Here is a 17,587-nt window from a genome sequence, read left to right as displayed (position 1 = left end):
GAGCAAATTGAGGGTGAAAAACATGAATTGAGAGCAAAAAAGAGCAAATTGAGGGTGGAAAAGAGCAAATTGAGGGCGAAAAACGTGAATTGAGGGTGAAAAACCCAAACTGAGAGCAAAAAAGAGCAAATTGACGGCGAAAAAGAGCAAATTGAGGGCAAAAAAGAGCAAATTGAGGGCAAAAACGCGAATTGAGGGTGAAAAACGCAAATTGAAGGTGAAAAAGAGCAAATTGAGGGCGAAAACCAGCAAAATGAGGGCGAAAAATGTGAATTGATGATGAAAAAGATCAAATTGAGGGCGAAAAACACGAAATGAGGGCAAAAAAGGCAAATTGAGGGCGGAAAAGAGCAAATTGAGGGCAAAACACACAAATTTAGGGCAAAAACCCCAAGTTTATTGGGGGGGAAGGGAGGGGACGGCATTGTTGGGGGATGGGCAGGGGGCGGGGCTATCGCTGGAGCTCGCTGTAGACGTCACCGCGTTGGCCCTGCAGCTCCTGGAGGGGGCAGGGGCGGAGTCAGCTGTGCCATATATGGGCAAAGCCCCGCCCACTTCCTCCCCTCCCCCTTTATCGTGGTCTCTCACCTGATAGGTCGGCTCCACCTCGGCGGGGCGGGGCTTGACCTCATCTGGGAGGGGGGAAAAGGGGTGGGGTCAAGGCGGGTCACACCTCCCCCTTACCCATGCCCCGCCCCTTCCCATTGACCCCCACCCACTCCCTCCCAAGCCACGCCCCCACCTCTCCGGCCCCGCCCCCCCAGGCAGTAGGCTCCTCCCGCGATGAGCAGGGTCATGATGATGTCAGCGGCCACCAGCGCTGCGATTGGTCCAGGGCCCGGCAAGCAGGAGCTGCAATCTGATTGGATACAAGGGAAAAAGGTGTTGAAGCCCCGCGCCTCCCCACGTGATCGCACGTGACCAAAGGGGCGGGGCAAGGCTTCACCTCCCTCTGCAGCGGCCAGTCCTGGGGGGGGAAATGGGAGTGGTCACATGACAGCAGTGAAAGCTCTGCCCCTCTTTCCCCATTGGCTCCTCCCCCTCATTGGCCCATCCATCCCATTGGCTTCTCCTACCTCTTTAGCCCCTCCCACCCCATTGGCCTATCCCACCCCTTAGCCCCTCCCACCCCATTGGCTCCTCCCTCCCATTGGCCCCTCCCACCCAATTGGCTCCTCCCTCCCATTGGCCCCTCCCACCCCATTGGCTCCTCCCTCCCATTGGCCCCTCCCACCCCATTGACCCCTCCCTCCCCATTGGCCCCTCCCACCCATTGCCCCCTCCCTCCATATTGGCCCCTCCCACCCCATTGGCCCCTCCCACCCCATTGCCCCCTCCCTCCCCATTGGCTCCTCACACCCCGTTGGCCTCTCCCTCCCTATTGGCTCCTCCCACCCCATTGGCTCCTCCCTCCCATTGCCCCCTCCCACCCCATTGGCCCCTCCCACCCCATTAGCCCCTCCCTCCCATTGGCCCCTCCCACCCCATTGCCTCCTTTTGCCCAGGGTGGGCGGGGCCAATGGGAGGGAGGAGCCAATGGGGTGGGAGGAGCCTAGGGAAGGGGGCGTGGCCTCACCCAGCAGCAGGAGCAGCAGAGCCGGGGGGGGGCTCATGGCGCCGGACCCAGACACAGCCCTAGGAGACAATGGGGAAGTGGGAGGGGCCAAGGCGATCACGTGGGATAAGCTCCGCCCCCCCTTCCCCTTTTCCCCTCTCAGTTCCCTTTTTGGGGAAGGCCCCGCCCCCTGAGGGGAAGCTCCGCCCCTTGCATTGGGTTGCATTGTGGGGCTGTTAGCGGCCACTTAGGGCTATTAATTACCAGTTGATGGCTATTAAACACCCTTGGGGCCATTAATAACCCCATGGGGGCTATTAGTTACTACATGATGGCTATTAATTACCCTTAGCTACCATTAATTACCCCATGGGGGCTATTCATTACCTGTTTATGGCTATTAATTACTCTTAGGGGCCATTAATTACCCCAAGGGGGGTATTCATTACCAGTTAATGGCTATTAATTACTCTTAGGGGCGATTAATTACCCCATGGGGGCTATTCATTACCAATTAATGGCTATTAATTACTCTTAGGGGCCATTAATTACCCTATGGGGCTATTCATTACCAGTTAATAGCTATTAATTAATTAGAGAGCCCTCATTAATCAATGGTCGCCGTTAATTCCCTATTAATGCTCCTATCTCTTTAAATCCCCCCCAACCATCACGCTGGCTCCGCCCCTCGCGCTCTGATTGGCTCCCGGGCTCCCCGGCGGGCGTGGCCACGCCCCTTCCGCCCCGCGCGGTGCACGCCGGGAAAGGCCCCAGCGGCGCGCGTGGCGGGTGCGGCGGACGGGACCATTACCGGTAACGGGGGGGAAATGGGGGGGAAATGGGGTGGGAAATGGGGGGGGAGGGGTTGGAAGAGGGCATTTATGGGGATTGAGGGGGTTGGGGGAGGGGAGGGAGCATTTTGGGGGGGGGATGGGAGCATTGGGAGGGGGAAGGGACCATGGGGGGCTGGAAGGGACCATTGGGATCATTTGGGGGGGGGAAGGGACCATTGGGGTCATTGGAGAAGGGGGAAGGGACCATTGGGGTCATTGTGGGGGGGGGTGTTTGGGGTATGAGGCCCCATTGCCATCAATGGGGGGTGTTTGGGGTGGGAGGCCCCATTGCCATCCATAGGGGGGGGATTGGGGTGGGAGGCCCCATTGCCATCAATGGGGTGGGGTTTGGGGTGGGAGGCCCCATTGCCGTCAATGGGGGTGTTTTTGGGGTGGGAGGCCCCATTGCCATCAATGGGGGGGTGTTTGGGGTGGGAGGCCCCATTGCCATCAATGGAGGGGGTGTTTGGGGTGGGAGGCCCCATTGCCATCAATGGAGGGGGTGTTTGGGGTGGGAGGCCCCATTGCCATCAATGGGGGGGTGTTTGGGGTGGGAGGCCCCATTGCCATCAATGGGGGGGTGTTTGGGGTGGGAGGCCCCATTGCCATCAATGGGGGGGTGTTTGGGGTGGGAGGCCCCATTGCCATCAATAGGGGGGTGTTGGGGTGGGGGGCCCCATTGCCATTAATGGGGGGGGTTTGGGGTGGGAGGCCCCATTGCCATCAATGGGGGGGTGTTTGGGGTGGGAAGCACCATTGCCATCAATGGGGGTGTTTTTGGGGTGCCAGAAGCCCCTTTAACCCCCCCCATTGCCCCTTTGCTCCCATTGCAGCCATGGCCCCCCCCCGGTGCCGGCTCTGCCCCCTCCCCGCTGCCCTGCTCCGTCCCCGCTGTGGGACCCCCCTGTGCGGGAGCTGCTTCATGAGGTGCTTCGAGGAGGAGTTCCTGCGCTCCATCAGCCCCGTGCTACCACCAGTAACACCAGTACCAACAGCACCAGTACCACCAGTAACACCAGTATCACCAGTACCAACAGCACCAGTAGCACCAGTAACACCAGTATCACCAGTACCAACAGCACCAGTAGCACCAGTACCAACAGCACCAGTACCACCGGTACCAACAGTACCAGTACCAGTACCAACAGCACCAGTACCACCAGTAACACCAGTACCAACAGCACCAGTACCACCAACAGTACCAACAGCACCAGTACCACCAGTAACTCCAGTACCAACAGCACCAGTACCACCAACAGTACCAACAGCACCAGTACCACCAGTACGACCAACAGCACCAGTACCACCAGTACCAACAGCACCAGTACCACCAGTACCACCAGTACCAACAGCATCAACAGCAGCGTCAAGAGCATCATCAGGATCAGCCGCATTGGCATCATTATCAGCACCATTAACAGCATCTTTAGCACCAGTATCCTCATCTTCAGCATCATCAGCATCAACATCAGCATGTTTAGCACCAGTATCTTCATCTTTAGCACCAGTACCAGCATCTTTACCACCACTATCTTCATCTTTAGCACCAAAATCATCATCTTTAGCATCATCAGCATCATCAGGAGCATCTTTAGCACCAGTATCAGCATCTTTAGCACCAGTATCAGCATGTTTAGCACCAGTATTTTCATCTTTACCACCAGTATCTTCATCTTTACCACCAGTATCTTCATCTTTAGCATCATCAACAACATCTTTACCATCATCAGCATCATCAGGAGCATCCTTAGCACCATCAGTACCAGCATCATCAGGAGCATCTTTGGCACCAGTATCAGCATCTGTAGCACCAGTATCCTCATCTTTAGCACCAGTATCTTCATCTTTACCACCAGTATCTTCATCTTTAGCATCATCAACAGCATCTTTAGCATCATCAGGAGCATCTTTAGCACCAGTATCAACATCTTTACCCCCATCAGCACCATCTTTACCCCCATTACCCCCACCAGTACCCCCAGTACCCCCAGTACCCCCGCCCCGCCCCCCTCCCTTCCCCCCCCCCGGTTCCCGCGTGGCCGTGGCCGTGTCGGGGGGCAAGGACTCCACGGTCCTGAGCCACCTCCTGGGGCGCTGGGCGCCCCTCCTCCACCTGCGCCTGGCGCTGCTGGCGGTGGACGAGGGCATCGCCGGGTACCGCGAGGCGGCGCTGGCGGGGGTGCGGCGCGCCCGGGGGGAGGGGCGCCTCCCGCTGCTGGTGCTGGCGCACCGGGAGCTCTTCGGGTGGGGGGTGGACGAGGTGGGGGAGGGGCTGGGGGCGGGGTCCCGGTGCACCTACTGCGGGGTGCTGCGGAGGCAGGCGCTGGAGAGAGCCGCCAGGATGGTGGGGGCGGATTGGATCGCTACGGGTGAGTGGGGGGATGGGAATGGGGTGGACTGGGATGGACTGGAGTGGGAATGGGATGGACTGGGATAGATTGGGATGGGAATGGGATGGACTGGGATGGGGATGGGTTAGACTGGGATGGGAATGGGTTGGACTGGGATGGATTGGAATGGGATTGGGATGGACTGGGATAGACTGGGATGGGAATGGGATAGACTGGGATGGGAATGGGTTGGACTGGGATGGATTGGAATGGGATTGGGATGGACTGGGATAGACTGGGATGGGAATGGGATAGACTGGGATGGGAATGGGATGGACTGGGTGGACTGGGATAAGAATGGGATGGACTGGGAAGGGAATGGGATGGACTGGGATGGGAATGGATGGGATTGGGATGGGGATGGGACGAGGATGGGGATGAGGATGGGACGGACTGGGATATACTGGGATGGACTGGGATGGGAATGGGATGGACTGGAAATGGGATGGATTGGGATGGGAATGGGATGGATTGGGATAGACTGGGATGGACTGGGATGTGAATGTGATGGACTTGGATGGGAATGGGATAGACTGGGATGGGAATGGGATGGACTGGGGTGGGAATGGACTGGACTGGGCTGGAGTGGAGGGGATGGGGGAGGAGGTGGTTGTAACTGGTACTAAGGGGTTGTAACTGCAGTGGAAGTGGGTCTAACTGGGATGGAACTGGTTATAACTGGTTGTAACTGGGTTTAACTGGGATGGAACCGGTTCTAACTGGGTTTAACTGGGATGGTTCCGGTCTCGCAGGGCACAACGCCGATGACATCGCCGAGACCCTGCTCATGAATTTCCTGCGTGGGGACGTGGCGCGGCTGCGGAGAACGGCCTGGGAGAGCGGCACCGGCCCCATGGACGGCCCCATAGAGACCATGGAGAGCCCCATAGAGACCATGGACAGCCCCATAGAGGGACCTATAGAGGAACCCATAGAGACCATGGAGGGACCCATAGCGAGACCCATGGAGAACCCTATGAAGAGGCCCATGGAGAGGCCCATGGAGAGCCCCATCAAGACCACGGAGAGGCCCATAGAGACCTCCAGGAGCACCAAGAGCCCCATGGACACCACCAAGCACCCTATGGAGACCCACAAAGACCCCAAAGAGACCTCCAGGAGCCCCATGGACAGCACCAAGGACCCCATAGGCACCTCTGAGGGCCCCATAGAGACCTCTGATGGCCCCATAGAGACCCCTTCAGTCCCCATAGAGACCCCTTCCAGCCCCACTGAATCCCTTTCCGGCCCCATAAAATCCACTTCCGGTCCCACAGAGACCCCTTCCGGCCCCCCACACTTCCCTTCAGGCACCGCAATGGCCACCCCAGGCCCCATAGAAACCACTTCAGGCCCTGTAGCAGCCACTTCAAGCCCCATAGAAACCAGTTCCGGCCCCATAGAAACCCCTTCAGGCCCCATAAAGACCACTTCCGGCCGCAAAGAGACCTCTTCCGGCCCCACAGAGACCTCTTCCGGCCCCATAGAATCCACTTCCGTCCCTAGAGAGCCCCCTTCCGGCCCCATAGAATCCACTTCCGGCGCCGTTAAAACCCCTTCCGGCCTTATAGCAGCCACTTCCGGTCCCACAAAGACCCTTTCCGGCCCCGCAGCGGCCACCCCAGCCCCATCCAAGCCCCCCCCTCTCCACCGTCGCCCCTCTCCCATGATCCCCCGCGCCCCGTGGCCTCCGGTTCCCCGCTGCAAGCCCTTGCGCCACGCATGCGAGAAGGAGATCGTGCTCTACGCCCACTTCCGGCGCCTGCCTTACGTCAGCACCGAGTGCGTGCACGCGGCGCACGCCTTCCGCGCCCACGCACGGGCCTTGCTCAAGGCCTTGGAGGCGGCGCGCTCGGCCTGCGTGGCCGCGCTCGGGCACTCCGGGCGCCGCCTAGCGGTGGAGGACTCGGCTGGAGGACCCAGGAAGGCCCTGCGCGCATGCGCCAGGTGCGGGTTCGCGGCCAGCCAAGGGCTGTGCAAGGCGTGCGTCCTGCAGGGGGCGCTGCAGAGCGGGAGGCCCAGAGTGGCCCTAGGGAAGAGGGCGATGGAGGAGGTCGTGGGGGCGCTGTGGGGGGGTGATGATGGGGGGCTATGGGGCTGATGGGGATAATGGGGGCAATGGGGGCTATGGGGCTGGTGATGGTTATGGGGCTGATGGGGATAATGGGGGCAATGGGGGTAATGGGGCTGATGGGGGCTATGGGGCTGAGGGAGGCTGTAGTTGTAGGGCTAAGGGCCATAGGAGTGATGGTTATGGGGCTATTGGGGGCAATGGGGATAATGGGAGTAATGGGGGCTATGGGGCTCAGAGAGGCTGTAGTTGTAGGGCTAAGGGCCATAAGGGTGATGGTTATGGGGCTGATGGGGGTTATGGGGCTGGGGTCAATGGGGAGCGCGGCCGCAGGGCCCGTGGGGCCGTGGACCCCCAGGCAGGGGTGGAGGTGGAGGTGGTGGGGGCCGGGGGGCGGAGCTTGCGGAAGAGGGTGGTGGGGCTGGGGCGGGCCCGGGGGGCCCTCAACATCTGGGACTTCTGATGGGGCACTTGGGGGGCAGCTGTGGGGCAGTTGGGGGGTCATTGGGGGCAGTTATAGGGCAGCAGGAAGCACTTAGGAGCAGTTGTGGGGCCATTGGGGGCAGTTATGGGGTCATTGGGGCAGTTATGGTGTAGTTATGGGGTCATTGGGGCAGTTATAGGGCGGCAGGAGGCACTTGGGGGACAGAGATGGGGTCATTGGGGTAGTTGGGGGGCAGTTATGGAGTCATTGGGGCAGTTATGGGGTCATTGGGGCAGTTGCAGGGCCATTGGGGCAGTTAAGGGGGAGCAGGAGGCACTTAGGGGGCAGATATAAGGTCATTGGGGCAGTTATGGGGCAGCAGGAGGCACTTGGGGGGCAGTTGTGGGGCCATTGGGGGGCAGTTATGGGGGGTGGGGTTTGAGGGTCCCACGTTGCGGGGGGGGCGCATTAGGACCCAGCGTGGGAATGGGCGTGGCGTGTATCGAAGGAGGGGCGGAGCCACGCTCCTCCGCGCTGCTGATTGGCTGCTCTGTGCGTGATGCCGTGCGAATGAGGCGCGCGTTGTGGGCGGGGCCATGCGTATGACGTCAATAAAGAGCGCTTGAACGGATTGGTCGATGGGAATGAGCGTGATCGCGGGGGGCTGCGTGAGGGGGCGTCGTTTCCCGCCGCGCTGACGTCACTTCCGGAAGCGGCGCGGGGGGAAGATGGCGGCTCCGCGGTGGGACCTGGGCCCGGCCCGAGAACCCCTGGGGCTGATCCGGGCCCTGCAGGGGGTGAGCGGGGAACGGGGACGGGAACGGGGATGGGAACGGGAACGAGAGGGGACGGGAATGGGGATGGGATGGGGATGGGAAGAGGACGGGAATGGGAACGGAAATGGGAATGGAACGGGGATGGGATGGGGTGGGGATGGGAATGGGATGGGAACAGGATGGGGATGGGATGCGAATGGGAATGGGAACCGCATGGGGATGGAAATGGGAACGGGATGGGATCGGATGGGGATGGGGATGGGAACAGGCATGGGAATAGGACCAGGAACGGAACATGGATGGGAACGGGATCGGAATGGGATGGGAATGGGAACATAAATGGGGATGGGAAAGGGATGGGAACAGGAATGGGAATGGGAACAGGGATGGGATGCGGATGGGGTTGGGGATGGGGATGGGATGAGAGTGGGAATGGGATGGGAGTGGGGATGGAAATGGTAAGGGGCATGGGAACAGGAACAGAATGGGAATGGGGTGGGGATGGGAACGGAAATAGGAACAGGAACGGGGTGGGATCTGATGGGGATGGGATTGGATGGGATTGGATGGGATTGGATGGGGATGGGGATGGGATGGGATTGGGTTGGACTACAAGGGCCTAAGAGGGGAAGGGGGGGCTGTGAGGACCAATTCCCATTCCCATTGGTTCCCATTGGGAATGCCAAAATCCCAGGCCCCCCCTTGCGCCTTTTCCTCCTTGTTCTGCCTCGACCTTACCCCAAACTCCCCATTTTGGGTCGTTTGCGGTGATTTTCACCATTTTTGGGGGTTTTTAGCTCTCAGTATTCCCGCTTTTCCTATCATTTCTAGCTGTAAAATTGAAGCTGCACTGAGGAATTCCCTAAATACCCGTTTTTAATCTCATTTTCTGTTCCCATTTTCCCAAAATGCCCATTTCTTTTAGCAGTTCTTATTTGAAATCCCCAAATCTCACATTTTTGATCTATTACCCATTTCATTTTTCCCCAAAATTCCTTTTTTTCCCATCAATCCCCCTTAGAAATCCCAAATCCCACCTCCAAATTCCCCAAAATGTTGTTTTCTGACCCATTTTTACCCCAAAACCCCATTTTTAGTTCATTTCCCCCAGTTTGTAGGGGGAACCCCATTCCAAGCAGGATTTGGGGCAGAATTCCCACTTTTCCCACCTTTAAACCTTTCCCCTCCTTATTTAGACCACCAAAACACCATTTTTGGCTCATTTTCTCTCATTTTTGGCTTGTTTTCCCCCATTTTTTGCTCGTTTTCCCCATTTTTGGCTCATTTTTCATATTTTTGGTTCCGTTTTCCCTATTTTTGGCTTGGTTTTCCTCCTTTTGGCTTCGTTTCCCTTATTTTTGGCTCGTTTTCCCCGTTTTTGGCTCATTTTTCGTATTTTTGGTTCCTTCTTCCCTATTTTTGGCTCATTTTCTCTCATTTTTGGTTTTTTTTCCCCATTTTTGGCTCATTTTTCCCCATTTTTAGCTTGTTTTTCCCCATTTTTTCCTTGTTTTTTCCCATTTTTTAGGGGGAGCCCCATTTCAGGGAGGATTTGGGGCTGGAATTCCCACTTTTCCCACCTTTAACCCTTTTTCCTCTTATTTTGACCCCAAAATCACCATTTTTGGCTTGTTCTTCCCTATTTTTGGCTCCTTTTTCCCTATTTTTGGCTCCTTTTTTCCTATTTTAGGCTCGTTTTTCCCATTTTTGGTTCATTTTTCACATTTTTAGCTTGTTTTTCTCCATTTTTAGCTCATTTTCCCCCATTTTTTCAGGGTAACCCCATTCCAGGCAGGATTTGGGGCAGAATTCCCACTTTTCCCACCTTTACCTCTTTTTCTCATTTTGACCCCCAAACCCCCATTTTTGGCTCGTTTTTCCCCATTTTTGGCTCATTTTTCCCCATTTTTGGCTCATTTTTCCCATTTTTGGTTCCTTTTTTCCCATTTTTGGCTCGTTTTTCCCCATTTTTGGGTCATTTTTACATTTTCAGCTCGTTTTTCCCCATTTTTGGCTCATTTTTCCCCATTTTTAGCTCGTTTTCCCCCGTTTTTTTGGGATAACCCCATCCCACACAGGTTTTGGGTCAGAATTCCCTCTTTTTCCCCCATTTTTGGCTCATTTTTTCTCATTTTTACCTCGTTTTTCCCCGTTTTTTCAGGCTGACCCCATCCCACGCAGGTTTTGGGTCAGAATTCCCCATTTTTCCCCATTTTTCCCCATTTTCCCCTCTTTTCCCCCCAGTTTTTCTCCGTCTTCGCCTTCGCCACCCTCGGGGGGTTCCAGGGCTCCGTCCGCTTCCGCCTCAGCTGCGCCGGGAGCCCCAACACCTCCGTGAGCGCCCCCTTCGCCTACCCCTTCCGGTGAGGCCACGCCCCCCGGCTCTGATTGGCTGATGGCAGGGAGGGGGCGGAGCCTCGTCTCCATCCCCTCCTTGACCCCATCCCCATCCCCCCATTGACCCCAACCCCATCCCCCCATTGACCTCACCCCCTCATTGACCCCATCCCTACCCCCCATTGACCCCATCCCCACCTTGACCCCATCCCCCCATTGACCACATCCCCACCCCTCATTGACCCCATCCCCATTGACCCCACCTCCAGCCCCCCATTGACCCCACCCCACCCCCATTGACCCCATCCCCATTGACCCCATCTCCCCATAGGCTCAACCTGGCCCCATTCACGCCCTCCTTGCCCACCCTCTGTAACCACACCTTGACCCCATCCCCATTGACCCCCATTGACCCCATCCCCACCCCCATTGACCCCATCCCCCATTGACCCCATCTCCCCATTGACCCCATCTCCCCATTGACCCCATCTCCCCATTGACCCCATCTCCCCATAGGCTCAACCTGGCCCCATTCACGCCCTCCTTGCCCACCCTCTGTAACCACACCTTGACCCCATCCCCATTGACCCCATCTCCCCATTGACCCCATCTCCCCCCATTGACCCCATTGACCCCATCTCCCCATAGGCTCAACCTGGCCCCATTCACGCCCTCCTTGCCCACCCTCTGTAACCACACCTTGACCCCATCTCCATCTCCCCATTGACCCCATCCCCATTGACCCCATCTCCCCATTGACCCCATCTCCCCATTGACCCCCATTGACCCCATCTCCCCCCATTGACCCCATCCCCATTGACCCCCATTGACCCCATCTCCCCATAGGCTCAACCTGGCCCCATTCACGCCCTCCTTGCCCACCCTCTGTAACCACACCTGGGCCTCTGACGTCCACCTCATTGGGGACTTCTCCTCCTCGGCCCAGTTCTTCGTGGTCGTCGCCGTCTTCTCCTTCCTCTACAGCCTGGGCTCGCTCCTGCTCTACCTGGGCTACCTGCACCTCTATAGGGGCACGGGGGGCAAGCTGCCCCTAGTGGTCAGTTGGGGGGCGTTGATTGGTTGGGGGTGGTTTGGGGGCGGCCAATTGGGGGTGAGGGTTGTGCGTGTGGCCAATGGGAGGGCGGGGGTTGGGGGGTGGGGTTTGAGATGTGTTGGGGAGCAATGGGTGTTTGGGGTTGGGCTGGTGGTGTCCAATCGTCATCCAATCTTCATTTGTCCAATCATGATCCAGTCATCATCTATCCGTCCAACCATCATCCATCATCATCTATCTATCCAATCATCATCCATCTGTCATCCATCCATCTAATCGTTATCATCCATTCACCCAATCACAATCCATCATCATCCATTATCCATCCAATCATCATCCATCATCCATCCATTCACCCAATCATCATCCATCATCATCCATCCATCCAATCATCATCCATCATCATCTATTCATCCAATCATCATCCATCATCCATACATCCGTCATCCATCCAATCATCATCCATACATCATCCATACATCATCCATCATTCACCCATCCATCCAATCATCATCCAACCTTCATTCATCATCATCCAATCATCATCCAACTACTATCTATCCATCCAATCATCATCCATCATCATCCATCCACCCAATCATCATTCATCCATCCAATCATCATCCATCATCATGCATCCATCCAATCATCATCCATCATCCATCCATCCAATCACCATCATCCATGCACCCAATCATCATCCAATCATCATCCATCACCATCCATCCATCCACCCAATCACCACCCACCCCCTCTCCCCCCTTCCCATTGGCCACCCCCTTTACTCCACCCCCCCCACCCCTTCCCACCTCCCATTGACAGGGGTACCCCATGGGCACTGGTACCTACTGGGGCCACCCCATAACCTCCCATTGCTCTCCCCTTGTGCTGCCATAACCAGGACCCAGGGTAAGCCTCGCTGACCCCATTTGGGGCCCTATGCACCCCATAACCCCCATTGTACCCCATAGGATGCCCTCATCTCCCCCATTATCCCCTATAGGACTTCCTGGCCACGGCGGCCTTCTCCTTCCTATGGCTGGTGGCCTCCTCGGCTTGGGCCAAGGCATTGGCGGACCTCAAGGCCTCGGTGATGGCCCCATTGCCCCATTGCCACCCCCCCGTTGTCACCTGCACCCGGGACACCCCCACCCCTATGGGGGCCCTCAATGTGTCTGTGGTGGGTGCTGTAATGGGGGGCAATGGGGGGGCAATGGGGGGACAATGGGGGTGCAATGGGGGCACAATGGGGGGCACAATGGGGGCTCAATGGGAGCACAATGGGGGCTCAATGGGAGCACAATGGGGGGCACAATGGGGGGCACAATGGGGGCACAATGGGGGCCACAATGGGGGCACAATGGGGGTACAATGGGGGCACATGGGAGCACAATGGGGGCACAATGGGAGCACAATGGGGGCACAATGGGGGCTCATTGGCACAATGGGGGGCACAATGGGGGCACAATGGGGGGCACAATGGGGGCACAATGGGGGTACAATGGGGGCACAATGGGGGGACAATGGGAGGCTCAATGGGGGCACAATGGGGGGCACAATGGGGGCACAATGGGGGATACAATGGGGACACAATGGGGGTACAATGGGGGAACAATGGGGGGCACAATGGGGGTACAATGGGGGGTACAAGGGGTACACAATGCGGGGACAGTGGGGGCACAATGGGGGGGATAATGGGGGCACAATGGGGGCACAATGGGGGGCACAATGGGGAGAACAATGGGGGCACAATGGGGGCACACTGGGGATACAATGGGGGTCACAATGGGACAATGGGGGGACAATGGGGGTACCCCAATGGGGTGGGGGCCTCCTTAAGAGCTTCATCTCCATCCTCTTCCTCCCCTATGCAGGTCTTTGGGTTCCTCAACCTCATCCTTTGGCTGGGGGGCTCTTGGTTCGTCTTCAAGGAGACCCATTTCCACCCTCCACCAGTAACCACCAGTACCACCAGCATGTAACCCCATCAAAACCAGTATAGCGGGCAATGGTTATGGGGGGCACCCCATTTTGGAGCTGGTTTTGGGGGGGGTTAAAGAGGGGTGAATGGGAAGGGAGCTGCTCCCAATGGGGTGAACTGGAAGCACTGGAGGTGAGGACGTGGGCTTTGGGTCCCACCACATCTCAGGTGGCTTCGCTCCACCAATCGCAGCCCTGATGGGTGCGGGGTTGAGCTACGGCCTCGTCTCATTGGTTACAGCGGTGGGGTCACGTGGATGGGGTTGGCCAATCAGATGGAGGCGTGGTGCTCCTCCATCATCACACTCCCCTTTGCTTTGAGGTGGGCCCCCCATTGCCCCCCAGCTTCCAATAAAGGCTTCTATGGGGTGACCCCATCCAGATGCATCTCAAGGGGGTTTGGGGGGCACCTGAAGGGGTTCAATGGGGCACGGAGATGGGGTCAATGTGGGCTTTGCTTCGGCTTTATTGGTCCTTTCCCCCCCCCTTTGTGGTCCATAGTGGTCTATGGTGGTCCATAGTGGTCTATGATGGTCCATAGTGGTCTATGGTGGTCCATGGTGGTCTGTGGTGGTCCATAGTGGTCTGTGGTGGTCCATAGTGGTCTATGGTGGTCCATAGTGGTCTATGGTGTTGGTCTATGGTGGTCCAGGTCTGTGTCCTTGTGGTCCATGGTGGTCCATAATGGTCCTTATCCATGTCCCATGTCCTTAGTGCGTCCTTGGTGTGTCCTTAGCGTGTCCTTGGCGCGTCCTTAGTGTGTCCTTAGCATGTCCATAGCGCGTCCTTAGCATGTACTTAGTGTGTCCTTAGCATGTCCTTAACATGTCGTTAGCGTCTCCTTAGCATGTCCTTGGCGTATCCTTAGCGTGTCCTTGGCGCGTCCATAGCGCATCCTTAGCATGTCCTTAGCATGTCCTTAGTGTGTCCTTAGCATGTCCTTGGCGTGTCTTTGCTGTGTCCTTAGCATGTCCTTGGCGCATCCTTGGCGCGTTCTTAGCGTGTCCTTAGCGTGTCCTTACCATGTCCTTAGCATGTCCTTAGTGTCTCTTTAGCGTGTCTTTAGTGTGTCCTGAGTGTGTCCTTAGCGTGTCCTTAGCATGTCCTTAGCACGTCCTTAGCGTTTCCTTAGCATGTCCTTAACATGTCCTTGGCGTGTCCTTAGCATGTCCTTAGCATGTCCTCGGCGTGCCCTTAGCATGTCCATAACATGTCCTTAGCATGTCCTCGCCGTGTCCTAGTTGCGGTTCATGGTGTCCTCGATCCACCGCACGTAGTTGCACACCCGGGTGTAGACCCCGGGGCGCCCCGGTAGGGCGCAGGTCTGCAGCCCCCAGGACACGATGCCCTGGAGGGTCCCATTGCAGGACAGGGGCCCCCCAGAATCACCCTAAAGAGGGGGGGAACGGGGCACATCCCATAGTTAATGGGGGGCACCCCATTTAGGGGGGGCACCCCACATTTAGGGGGTGCGCGATGCTTCAGGGCACCCCATTGGTGGGGAAGGAGGGGATGGGTTTGGGGGGGCGGGGTTTTGGGGTCCCCCCCCCCCCCATTACCTGGCATGAGTCGATGCGCTGGTTGCGCACCCCGGCGCAAAGCATGTTGGGAGTGACGCGCTGCGGGTAGGCCCGGCGGCAGGCGGCGTCGGGGAGGATGTGCACGTAGGCGCAGATGAGGTGGCGGGGCAGGGTCACTGCGGGGATGGGGGGGTTGAAGGGGGTCTTGGGGTGCTGTGGGGGTGCTGTGGGGTTACTATGGGGGTACTCGGGGGTTACTATGGGGTTACTATGGGGGTACTATGGGGTTACTATGGGGGTACTCGGGGTTACTATGGGGTTACTATGGGGTTACTATGGGGTTACTATGGGGTTACTATGGGGTTACTATGGGGTTACTATGGGGTTACTATGGGGTTACTATGGGGTTACTATGGGGTTACTATGGGATATAGGGGGTTAGTATGGGGTTACTATGGGGTTACTATGGGGTTACTATGGGGTTACTATGGGGTTACTATGGGGGTGCTCATGGGTTACTATGGGGTTACTATGGGGGTGCTCATGGGTTACTATGGGGTTACTATGGGGTTACTCAGGGGTTACTATGGGGTTACTATGGGGTTACTATGGGGTACTATGGGGTTACTATGGGGTTACTATGGGGTTACTATGGGGTTACTATGGGGTTACTATGGGGTGTCAATGGGGTTACTATGGGGTTACAATGGCATTGCTATGGGGTTACTATGGGGTTACAATGGCGTTACTATGGGGTGTCAATGGGGTTACTATGGGGTTACAATGGCGTTACTATGGGGTGTCAATGGGGTTACTATGGGGTTACAATGGGGTTACTATGGGGTTACTATGGGGGTACTCATGGGTTACTATGGGGTTACTATGGGGGTACTCATGGGTTACTATGGGGTTACTATGGGGGTGCTCATGGGTTACTATGGGGGTACTCAGGGGTTACTATGGGGTTACTATGGGGGTACTCGGGGGTTACTATGGAGTTACTATGGGGGTGCTCGTGGGTTACTATGGGGGTGCTCAGGGGTTACTATGGGGTTACTATGGGGGTACTCGGGGGTTACTATGGGGGTACTCGGGAGTTACTATGGGGGTATTCGGGGGTTATGCATGGGTTGCTTGTTGGTTACTTGTGGGTTACTCATGGGTTAGTTATGGGTTGCTTATGGGTTACTCATGGGTTGCTCATGGGTTACTCATGGGTTGCTCATGGGTTGGTCATGGGTTACTCATGGGTTGCTCATGGGTTGCTCGTGGGTTGCTCGTGGGTTACTCATGGGTTGCTCATGGGTTGCTCAGAGGCAATGGGGGGGCCTTACTATGGCCCTACTCCAGGTCCCCCAATGGCTCCCCACTGACTCCCCAGTCTCACCCTGCAGCGTGGTGACCGTCCCCCACCCCGACACCAGGCAGCTGGTGCCTGGGGCCCTTACTGTAACCCTACTATAGGTCTACTATAGGTTTACTATGGCTTTACTATAGGTTTACTATGGGTTTACCATAGGTTTACTATGGGTTTACTATGGGTTTATTATAGGTTTACTATGGGTTTACTCTAGGCCCCCCATGTCTCCCCATTGACCCCCATCTCACCCTGCGGCGTGGTGACCATTCCCCACCCCGACACCAGGCAGGTGGTGCCAGGGGCCCTTACTCTACCCTTACTACAGGCTTACTATAGGCTTACTATGGATTTACTATAAGCTTACTATGGGGTTACTATGGGCTTACTATGGAGTTACTATAGGCTTACTATGGGGTTACTATAGGGTAACTATGTGCTTACTACGGAGTTACTATAGCCTTACTATGGGGTTACTATATGCTTACTACGGGGTTACTATGGGATTACTATAGGCTTACTATGTGTTTACTATAGGTCTAATATAGGCCCCCATGTGTCCCCACTGCCTGCCTCCCATCTCACCCTGCGGCGAGGTGACGGTGCCCCAGCCCGACACCAGGCAGGTGGTCCCGGGGGCCCTTACTCTAACCCTACTACAGGCTTACTACGGGCTTACTACAGGCTTACTACAGGTTTACTACGGGTTTACTACAGGCTTACTATGGATTTACTATAGGTTTACTATGGGTTTACTACGGGTTTACTATAGGTTTACTACGGGCTTACTACAGGCTTACTATGGGTTTACTATGGGTTTACTATGGGTTTACTATAGGTTTACTGTAGGTCTAATATAGGCCCCCCATGTCTCCCCACTGCCCCCATCTCACCCTGCGGCGAGGTGACCGTCCCCCAGCCCGACACCAGGCAGGTGGTGCCGGGGGGGGCGCAGGCGCGGGGCAGCGGCAGGGGGCGCACGGCGCGGCTCAGCCCCACGGGGCGCTGCAGCTTGAGGAGCAGGAGGTCATTGTCCAGGGTGCGGGGGTCAAAGGTCGGGTGCGGGATGGCCTTGGCCACCAGGCGGGGCTGCTCCGTGCCCTCGGCCTCCTGCAGGTTGGACTCGCCCACGACGAGGCGGAGACCCCTGGGATATGGGGGGAGAATGGGTGTGGGTGCCCCATAGAGCCCATAGGCCCCATAGACCGCATAGGCCCCATACACCCCATAGACCCCATATAACTCATACACCCCATAGATGCCATAGACCCCATAGCCCCCATACACCCC

At 56.8% G+C, this 17,587-nt stretch overlaps 2 protein-coding genes and 1 long non-coding RNA gene across 3 annotated transcripts; 1 reads left to right on the top strand and 2 right to left on the bottom strand.

Annotated features, from left to right (window-relative positions):
* Window positions 1-425: 425 nt before the first annotated feature.
* Window positions 426-1,035, bottom strand: LOC133221196 (uncharacterized). Its single transcript, XR_009727925.1, has 4 exons — window positions 947-1,035; window positions 743-859; window positions 589-632; window positions 426-499 (listed from the first exon to the last, which is right to left on the bottom strand). It is a non-coding gene; the product is annotated as an uncharacterized LOC133221196 (long non-coding RNA).
* A 6,964-nt stretch (window positions 1,036-7,999) lies between these two features.
* LOC133221193 (synaptophysin-like protein 1) lies at window positions 8,000-13,422 on the top strand. The gene is made up of 5 exons (XM_061369898.1): window positions 8,000-8,070; window positions 10,294-10,412; window positions 11,233-11,443; window positions 12,444-12,620; window positions 13,315-13,422. The coding sequence occupies exons 1-5, from the start codon at window positions 8,002-8,004 to the stop codon at window positions 13,420-13,422; spliced, it is 684 nt and encodes a 227-aa protein (XP_061225882.1). The 5' UTR covers window positions 8,000-8,001.
* A 1,213-nt stretch (window positions 13,423-14,635) lies between these two features.
* On the bottom strand, window positions 14,636-17,444 carry LOC133221201 (kallikrein-14-like; the record flags this gene model as incomplete). The annotated part of the gene is made up of 3 exons (XM_061369902.1): window positions 14,636-14,810; window positions 14,980-15,116; window positions 17,191-17,444. Coding segments are annotated over 3 exons (544 nt in total), but the record flags the coding sequence as incomplete, so codon positions are not given.
* Window positions 17,445-17,587: the final 143 nt, after the last annotated feature.

Source organism: Neopsephotus bourkii, unplaced genomic scaffold (genome assembly GCF_033783945.1).
Source record: "Neopsephotus bourkii isolate Nb327-2 ecotype Australia unplaced genomic scaffold, CSIRO-AGI_Nbou_v1 NB_1520, whole genome shotgun sequence".
Taxonomy (NCBI): Eukaryota; Metazoa; Chordata; class Aves; order Psittaciformes; family Psittacidae; genus Neopsephotus; species Neopsephotus bourkii.
The sequence above is the reverse complement of the archived record's forward strand: the minus strand, read 5'-3'. Positions and strand labels throughout refer to the sequence as shown.